Source organism: Montipora foliosa, chromosome 4, assembly GCF_036669935.1.
Source record: "Montipora foliosa isolate CH-2021 chromosome 4, ASM3666993v2, whole genome shotgun sequence".
In the NCBI taxonomy this organism is placed as follows: domain Eukaryota; kingdom Metazoa; phylum Cnidaria; class Anthozoa; order Scleractinia; family Acroporidae; genus Montipora; species Montipora foliosa.
Window position 1 is genome coordinate 21,594,460 of NC_090872.1, and position 10,000 is coordinate 21,604,459.

Genomic DNA, 10,000 nt, shown 5'->3' on the forward strand with positions numbered 1-10,000 from the left:
CCACACCTCTTTTCTGAGGAGTGGCAGGTAGACATCAGGGATATCCCATCCCTCTTTGCGGTTCAGGCCGGCCGGCTTGGTTGAGCAAGATGTGGAGTTTGAATGCAAGGCTCTTGATACCACCCCTCACCCACCAAAGTTCTGGGTAAGATATATAGATGACACAGGGGTTGTCAACAAACAAGAATATCAAGACTAACTGTTTGAACACATTAACCAATAGCATCCCAGCATCAAATTCACCATCGAGCGTGAAAACGACCACCGCCTACCGATGTTGGACATCATGATGACAACACCATCACCACTGATGTTTACAGTAAGGACACACACACTGACCACTACCTGCAGTGGTCTGCCGTCATCTAACCATCTGGTGCAGCAAAAACTTGGCATAGTTCATACCTTGATGAGCCGTGCAGAAACCATCATTGAAGACCCAGCCCTGCTCAACACCGAAAAGCAGAAGATCAGAGATGCACTCCAGGTTTGTGGGCTCTAAGAGAATGTGACACCACTGAGAAGCCTCACAAGACCCCTCCAACCAGGACTAGGGACCAGGATAAACCGTCGCAGCGTTATGTGGTACTGTCATATGTCAAGGGAGTAACTGAAAGGCTCAAACAGACCTTAGTTAAACACAATGTTAGTCAGTACTCCAAACCTGGCTATACCCTTCGTAATGCCCTAGTGAAATCTAAGGACCCCCTAGATGACACGGAAAAGTGCGGAGTAATTTATAAAGTCGGATGTGAGGAATGTGGGCAGGTGTATGTCGGAGAGACTGAAAGATCACTGGGGGAGAGGACTTTAGAACATCAAAAGTCCCTGAACCGGGAGGACTGTAAATCTGCCCTCAGTCAACACATCAAATGCAAACAGGACACGCGGTCAGGAAAAGACCAATAATTATGGACAATTTGCAGATTCTGGACCAAGAACCCAGGAATACGCACCGAATGATCAAGGAGGCTATCCTCATCAAGCCAGCCTGAACTGCAATGAGGGATGGGATATCACTGACGTCTACCTGCCACTCCTCAGGAGGGAGGTGGGGGGTGGGACATCAGAATTTAGTCAGCCTCGTTCTGACCTTGACCGTCCGTCCGCTCGGGGAGAAGATTTCACTGTGCTGACAAGCGAAGTCTTAAAACTCCGTCTCCAAGCTCTCAATCTTCCCATCGTGGGCTCCCGAGGCCAGCTTCTCGCCCGTCTCAAATGTGCCTTGCCGAGAAAGGCGACCACACCACCGAACCCACAGAAAAGGCGCACGACTACGGTCAAAACACGCCAGTTAGGGCGACCCAAGAGGAAGTCCGTCATGAATCGAACAGACGGAGAACCTGCAACCCGTCCAGCCAGCCTGGTCGGTGAAGACGAGGACAGGGCCCTCTCGGACAACGCCTCATTTTGTTCTATCGAGGAGAAGATTGAGTCCGGTCCAGAGCCTGTTGCTTGCGGCTCGCAACCCACCACAGTGTTAGCCCAGCTCAACGTTCCGCCATCGAGGATCTTATATTTTTGTTGGCTTTCCCTCACACTGAGCCTGTGGTACCACTCAATTTAAAAATACCGGTAGGCTTGTCCCTCCCTTAAATACATACCCCTTTACCAACTCCCTTGGTGTTGATATACATTACAAGGTATGCACACTTCGCCTACTCAAAAATCCTCACTGAGAGCGGTTTTTAATTGTGTCGAAAGTAATTAGCAAATTGCTTTGGTTTTGCATTTACTTCACTCAGTGATACATGTAGGTTCAAAGTTCTCACGCCACTTTTTCAACCAATCAGAAGTGAAAGCAAAACCAATCATGGCTCTTGCATGCACATTTTCCCACGCTTTGTGTCGGCTACCTGTAATTACTTAGAGTTTTGATTGGTTTACTGGATTGCCTCTATCCTTTTTGATTGGCCAAAGTAATTACTTTGGTTTTGGTTTTACGACACTCAATTGAAAACCACCTGTAGCATAATAGCAATAATTGATTAGGATACTGTTTAACACGACATGGATGTCAAGACAAACCATTGGCCTTCAATGGCTTTTTATGAAGGAAAATAATGTCATGTAAGCTTACCAAAGACTGAGAGGATAACAGCTGCCTTACCCAAAATGGCAAAGTTTGAGCCCTTAAAAAAGAGAGTCATGCAAGAAAGTCATGTCGCCTGATCTAGAAGAAATTGTACATTTCAATTTGCATTCATTTGTATTCAAACATCTTTGTTAACTTACATTAAACATCAAAGTCACTGATCACTAAGCTAAAAATATCCAAGTGGTTAAATAATTTGGCACCATAGGACTATAAGAGAATCTGAACTATGTGTGTCTGTAACTACGTGTAGCACCACACAATTAACTCCCTGAGTATGAAAAAGATTGCCTGCAACATAGATAAAGTGTTCTCTCACAGGCAACTGTAACCTGAAGAAAAGAATCTACTACTCTAATTTTCCCAAACTAAGATAAAAACAACCAACATTGCTACATGTATCATAAAAACTGTTACCACATGGTACTATTAGGGAAACAAACAGCCAGTCTTCTTGTATGCAGTAGCTTTAGACAGTCCCAACATTGTGCAAGTTATATGTCTTGTCGTAAAAACACAACTCAGTTTTTACATGTATTTCAACACTAGAATGATATCTTACACAATGTTCACCAGGATGTGGGCTGATGCAACCAGCCTTAAGGACGTTCGCGCGAAAATTTTTCAACATTGATTTTTTTCTGAAACTTTTACCACTGTAAGATGATGAGTTAGTTATGTCAGAATGTAAAAAAAAATGGGGGGTCACCGACTTCGTTTTGGAGAGAACATGCCCGGAAAACACCCAAAATGTGACAAAATCGGGCTTCGTTAGCGAATAAGGCCAGTGTCTGTAAGCCCAAATATATTGCAATCAAATCTTTGAAGTGAAATCTTCTCTGCCAAATATTATTTAAGTGGACTTATTAAGTGAATTTAGTCAGCTGGTGAGGTTCCTTAAAGATCAAGTTCGCATTTAGCGACCACAGTTTCACGCGCCTTGCAGCCGCAAGATGGCAGGATTTGATGTCCCGTGAGCAGAAATCTTGAAATTTTTTTAACTTCCCACATTGATTTTTTGTTCATTTTTGGACAACGTGGAGAGAAATGTAAATAAAATCCGTTTCTGGAAAGAAAAATAGGGGTCACCGAACGTCCAAGACCGTTAAATCCAGGCAAAGCTATAGTAATGGCCTTTTGCCCTATCATTTCTCATTTTATTACTTAGCACGCGCGCTCGTGTATGACGTGGTGTGTGCATTTGCGTGCGCAGTAAGGATGCGCAGAAACAATTGGCGCGAACGTCCTTAACCTATTGTTCCAGGCTCACACCTGTACTTCCGGTTACAAGTAGATTTACAAGTTGACTTTGCATCCAACAATACGTAGGGGAAACAGTTCAACTACTTAACATCCAATATGACCACAACATTAACAAAAATTTAATGTGCCCACTTTGACAGACACAAAATTATCATTTTTCCTTATAGTGCAGGGATTTAAAATATAAAAGGACTGCATGACAAGTTTTTTTCTTTATGCAAACAACAAATTTTGTGGTAAGATTCCTTATTACACCAACTGTAACCTTTGTTATGCAAGCAATCGATAAAAATCGATCAATAAAAGAGGACTTTGTATTTACTTTGTTTCAAGACTCTTTTTTCAAGCTATAGCTGTTTATGAGAGAACAGTATCTTTATCTTCAGTATCTGAGGTGACTTCTTATTGGCGGGTAATCGTCAAGAAATTGGAAAATAATTGTCTTGGGCTACTTAACCCTTTTAATACCGGCACTGCACATTCTTCACTTCCAAGGATAAATTGAGTGCGTGGGCATCGTGGGCGTGGGAATTGTGTGTGGCATCAAAATTGAAGAAAAAGGAATCAACAAGTGATGCTAAGGAACTCACCTTTGCTTTTTAGGACATGATGTCCACATCGTCGAATCAGCAAGGTTGTTATGCCCATGTTTTTGCACTAAAATACCACATTTGAAGCTGTAAATAAAAATTAACTGCCTTCCTCGAACAGTTTTCGCCAGGCGTCTCAAGCGGGGTGCACTTGCTATATTTTGACATGATATTCGAAACGTCACAACCGGAAGTGCGTTTAAAGCTTGATACCAGGGAGATGAAACGAACCTGGGTTCCGAACTGGCTAGTGGGAGGCAGTGTGGCCCAGTGATTTGAACGCAGACCCGCTCTGACCACTCTTTGAATTTGTTCCTGATTGTCCCTGGTTCAACTTCCCAGCTGCACTTGAGATTCTTAGGCAGTTGTTGTGTGTTCAGTTGTTGTGTTCTGTTGTTTCCTTGATTGTGTTTGTGTTTCTATGCGTGGATGGCGTAGCGGGTGCTTCATTTCGTACGGGACCGGAGACGGGACTGTGCTCGGGTGACACTGCAATGGATAATCATTTTGTTTATTAAAAATTTAGTCAGAGAGTGTCTAACACGTTGATACTTGACTTTGCCAAAAATGACGAAATTAAAAGAAAGACAAAATAATGGTTCGTTTGCCGTGTAGTTCCTGGTGTTGTGATCCCCTTCGGAAGATGGGTTGGGGGCGAACGGCAAGCCTTGGTAGAGTGCAAAATTCATTCATTCTAATTCATTCATTCATGTCAATACAAGGAGCAGGCGTAGCCCAGTAGATAATTGCGCGGCTTTCGTGGCGGCAGGTACAAAACACATGTCACAGGTCATTGTTTTACCAATACAGAAAGTATCCTAAACATTCATAAAAGCTAACCTAATTAATAGGGTTTAATAGGCCTGAAGGTTGGCATTTATTAATGTTTACGACACTTTCTGTATTGGTAAAACAATAACCTGTAACGTGTGTTTTGTACCTGCGGCAAGAGGTCCCCAGTTCGACCTCTTGAACCCTATTGACCCCTTGCGGGCTATGGGTCGAGCAAGGGCTACGGGTCTAATTGTTAAATATAACCGTAAAATGGAGCACTGACAGAGGGAGGGGGGTAAAGGGCGCACCGCCGGCTTCCATCGATACTAACCTCGTAGTTTTAAGGAACTGCCGACGTTAAATAAAGTGACTTCATGTTTTACGAGACATCTGGTTTTGTCTCTTCTACTGGGAAAACCTGCCCAGAGGCAAGGAGCACGAACAGGACTCGAGGTCCTATGCAAGGTGCTCCACCCTACCCTATCCAGACCAGAAAGACCAGACCACAACACCGGGAACTACATGCCCTACTCTTTACGAACAGTGTGTGGGTTCTTTTACGGGACCTCCGGCTTATCATCCTTATCCGAGAAGACTAGAGAGTCTAACCATTTGCAGATGTAATTACAAAGGCAGCACTTTCTCCTCAGTTATTTAAAGACCCTGAGTGTTGGTCCCCCGGGGGGGGTACTCCCTTATAAGGGCTTAATGGGGACGTGCGGCCAGCCAGGGTATGGTTTTCGAGATTTTTGTCTTGAACAGGGTATCGAATTTAGCATTTTTTGTCTTAATCAGGGTATCGATTTATCAATTTTTGTCTTAAACTGGGTTAAATGTCTTAAACAGGGTATCAAAAGTCGGAATTCTGTCTTAAAATGGGTAGGAAAATCAGCGATATTTGTCTTAAACAGGGTCAGGGTATGAGGGGCCGCGCCGCACCTCCCCAACCAGGGATACATCGAGTACCCCCCCCGGGGTTGGTCCGGCCCGAGTTGAACTCACGACCTTGTTTTTACATCCGTTCTACTTTTTTCATTCATTCTTCCCTTCATTCCTTCATTTGTTAGTTTATAAGGATTCATTTCTCCCTGCATCCTAGTAATCTATGCAAAAGCCGTCTATGACATATCAAAAAAACACTCAACTAGAATCATAGTTCTTTATTTCATGTTATCAAGCTTCTCTTTTGAACAGGGGTACTTAAGCAGATTTTATCAATTCAATTAAGCTCAACTGATGAGACTGCATCTAGTTGTTAGTTGCCAGTTTTTCTGAATTTGGACGTGCAGGCTGAGCTTGTGACAGACCCCACCCCGCAGAGTGAAGGAGGAGGAGCCAGTTCCAAGTTGTTGTAAAGCCAAACACTGAGGTTACATAAAATAAGCGTTGTCTTGAATCAAAAATATATTTCAACAACAACAAGCTTTTTTACCATATTTAATGTCTCTGTTCCTCATGTTTGTGTGCTAACTTCTAGTTATGATCAAACATTGACTCCAGTTGGCGTTAATGGGGGAGCACTGCCTTGCGTTAGGTTAGCCTGTGCGACTTCCGGCGATTGTGTGACAAAGGAACCTCACTTATCTCCCCAGCACTACGAGCTGAATGCAAAACAGCACGTGCTGGATCGGACAAGAGTATCGGTTAGCAGGTGATATTCAAAAGGCAATGCAGCCAACAAGCTTGGGGGAAGTCGCTGCGCAGACTTAACCACACCACACAGTAGTGTCCCGAGTTTATTGACAGACAACGAGACCCAATCTCGACTTCAAAGGGAGGGAGGGAGGGAAAAAATCAAATCGTAACCACACTAATATATAGAGAGCCAACTGCGCTGAACAACAGAACACAAGTGATCTCTAAATAGTTTTCACATGCTTTTATAGCTAGACAAATGTCTGCTGGCATAGCCAGTTGGAAGAGCTGTACTACGAGAAAACTTAGTGTTACACGTGCCAACTCTTAGCCGTGAATAGAGCTTTGAAAAATGCGCCAATGCCGTGGATCGTAGAGACAACAAAGCTGCGAAGTTCGAAGCAAAAATACAATAAATCCTTGGTGTTTGCTGACCTTGGCAACTAGACGGCACAAACGCTACATTGAAAACAGATTGTCACGATCCATTAACTACATTTTACTTGCGTGACAGTAAAATTGCCTTTAAACATATTACAATCACAAAAAATAATTGATACTAAAATTTGTTAATAGTTCACTCAGAGAGCAAATTAAAAAAAAATTAGATTAAAGCTTGAAAAGATAATTTTAAGGAACAGATAATATCATGAGAAAACCAAATAACAGTAAAAAAGGAAAACCCGCAGTCAAAAGACTCAATGCATGCAAGCAGAAAAAGATGAAAAATTACAATACTAAGTACTACATTACTAAATACCAGGGCCCGGTTTGTTCAAAAGCCGATTAACGCTAATCCCAGATTAAAAATTAACAAAGGAGTTTGTAGTGCCTCGAACATTGTTGTGTTACATTTCTGTCCGTGACACTTGCATGCTTAGAGGGGGCGTCTCTATTGCTCCTCGACTTTCAATAAACACGTGCGTCTTTGTAATTTCTGAGAGTGGTGTTCCAGAGAGAATAAAGTATTGAATTTAGCTTCGTTTCTGCTTCTCACTAAAAGTTTATTTCTCTACTCCCAAGAGCTGTTCAACGCTGATATTCGGCAAAACCTTACATTAGAAGAAGTCAATCTTGAAAAACAAAAATAAGCAAAAGAAACTTTCACCAAAAAGTTAAAACTTGAAATAAAAGTATACGCTAATCCTGGATTAAGTTAATCTGCTTTCGAACAACCGGGCCCAAATGAACATTCATAAGTCTGCAAGATGTTTTTGGGGTAGACGTTTAAATTATTCCAAATTTTGGCAGCTGCAAGGCAAATGTTAAATTGACCATAGTTAGTTTTGATATTTTTTATGTAATATTACTTGATTTAGCAAATCTGGTTTTGTATTGATAAATTGATAATACTGTCCTGAAGAAATTATAAAAAAGATGAGGGAAGAGGGTTGTTATGATACTGATACATAAAAACTACGTAAAAGAAAACAATGTCCTTTCTTTTAAAATTTCCAGAGCTTTGAGGAGAGGCTCAGAGTGTTCATCTGGTTTTGACAAGGTAGTAATTAATACATATGGCTCTCTTTTGTAGAATTGTTAAGGATCTAAGAGTAGAACTATAAGTATTTCCCCGAATTGATACACCATAATTAAGGAACTTAAGGTATTTACAAATTCTTCTGTAGGGGCATGATTATCATAGTTTAAGAGATTAAAACCACCAGATATCACCAGAGCCTTTTTTTTATCCAAGACAGAATAAAGTTATTCACAAATATTTGTAAAATATTTAAAGAAGGATGCCCATACACAGGACCACAATGCAGGGGTGTAGCCAGGATTTTTCAAAAGGGGGGTCACACAGTGTCAAACAATATTAGATAAAGTCTGTAATTGTGGTCGTAAAATTCATTAATAATTCATTAGGGTGCAAACCAATCCCAGCACAGTATTCACATCACATATTGTACACAACTGTAAACCCCAATACAAATCAACTGGGGTTGATGAATATTATTATTAAACAGTAGAATTAACTTTTGATACAAACTCCTGCTCAGCTAATTAGTATTCATTAACTTTTGATACAGATCTCTACTGATTAAAATAACAATACTTTGCATTCAATTTAATGTATTCATTTCACAAGCAGGATAAAATATTCGCGTCCGATCTGTATGGACGTTTACAATGGCTCGCCTATCGGCTCACCATTGTAAAGGCCCATACAGATCTCCCGCTTATATTTTATCTACTACTAAATCATCAGTGTGTTATAGAATTTAGAGTATCCTTAGAGCACAAACAGTCAGAGTTGGAGTTGAAAGAAAGCTGAAAAAGCTCACAATCCTCAATTGTCAGAGTGAAATGGAAAAATTGAATGGCTGCAGAACTGACAGGTCCATCGATGGCTATGTAAAAAAATTTCAGGAGAGCAAAAGCAGTTTATTGCTGATCAAAATAAAAAGTTTTAGAGTCTTCAGTATGTGAATTGATCAATATCGAGAATTTACACAGTGACTATAGAGTTATCGATAAACAAGAAGTCGCTGGAAAAAAGGCTTAAGTTTCTAAAAGATGTCGTAGAATTTTCCTCTTTTTTCCCTGCATAACAAGTTGTTTGTGGAATAAAAGGAACCCAAAACCATTTTTCGGTCAAGTCACACAAAAAATTCAATTTCATGGTTATAGACCGAGCATGCACCTTATGCGTATATGCCTATACCCAACAGAAACCAAACAAGGGATGCACATTAAGCATTGCCCTGAGTCTATTACTGCTTTTGAAAACATTTTTACCAAACCAACGCTGCAGACTTGTTCAGTCTGTAGTCATGTAGAAGTCATTGTAGGGTACTCGTCTCACCCCAGTGGAGCATCACCGATCTCCTTTCTTTGTTTCTTCATCCAGTCATACAAGAGTTTAAAATACTCAGTGATAGCTGAAACATCCACCTCCTTTACTTCCTGTCATCTTCTCCAGAGCATAGGCCCAAGGTTCTCTTGACCGCATCTTCAACATGTTACTAGAGTAAAAAAAAAAAATAGAAAGACAGGAACTTTATTCAAGTGTCTAGTCATTCTAACGCTGGAGCACTAATTGGGGACACAGTACACTGAAATCAACAAATTGATGCAAATAAAATCAAATGTTGGTTTTGGAGAAGAGTGTAAAACTGGAGTAACCGGAAAAAAACATCTCGGAGAAGAGTAGAGAACCAACAAACTCAACCCACATATGACGCAGAGTCTGGGAACACACTGGTGAGAGGCGAGTGCTCTCACCACTGAACCTGAGCTCTGACAGGTTTCTGCCTATGATTCCAAGAGTATTATTGAACACATTCTTTTTACTTGATGCAAACACTCATTCAAGGCTGTTGCCTAACAGGAGCCCGGTAGCCTGGGGCTCCCAAAGAATAGCTCTGGGCGCCTTAATTTTTCACAGCAACACCTTTCACTTCATATGTTGGGCTCCTAAGTTCTCAGCGTTTAGGTCTGAGGGCCCCTTTAAAATTTTCTTAGGCAGCAGCCTTGTCATTAAAAGCAGTTTTTCCCACCGTCAGCTTAAATTTTTAGCAGTGGGACTTATAAGGAGAGTTCTTTCTGATAGTTACCTTCGTTCAACACCTAACAAGATTGTAGCTTGTATCAATAAAGTATTTATTAGCGACTTTATATATTCTTCCTACGAAACCCC

At 41.2% G+C, this 10,000-nt stretch overlaps 1 protein-coding gene across 7 annotated transcripts in view; it reads right to left on the reverse strand.

Moving 5' to 3' along the window:
* Window positions 1–10,000, reverse strand: part of LOC138000271 (elongation factor G, mitochondrial-like) — a 50,869-nt gene that overhangs the window by 15,720 nt on the left and 25,149 nt on the right. For 2 of the 7 annotated variants that reach the window (XR_011123088.1, XR_011123087.1), the window contains exon 8: window positions 9,167–9,326. Coding sequence is in view for 1 of the 7 variants with exons in the window: in XM_068846560.1 (XP_068702661.1) it covers window positions 3,949–3,977 (29 nt within the window). In the remaining 6 variants the exon portion in view is untranslated. Of the gene's footprint in view, window positions 1–2,080; window positions 2,174–3,948; window positions 4,148–5,873; window positions 7,609–9,166; window positions 9,327–10,000 lie in introns of those variants that run through there. The other 5 variants (XR_011123090.1, XR_011123091.1, XR_011123086.1 and 2 more) reach the window with 5 other exon arrangements.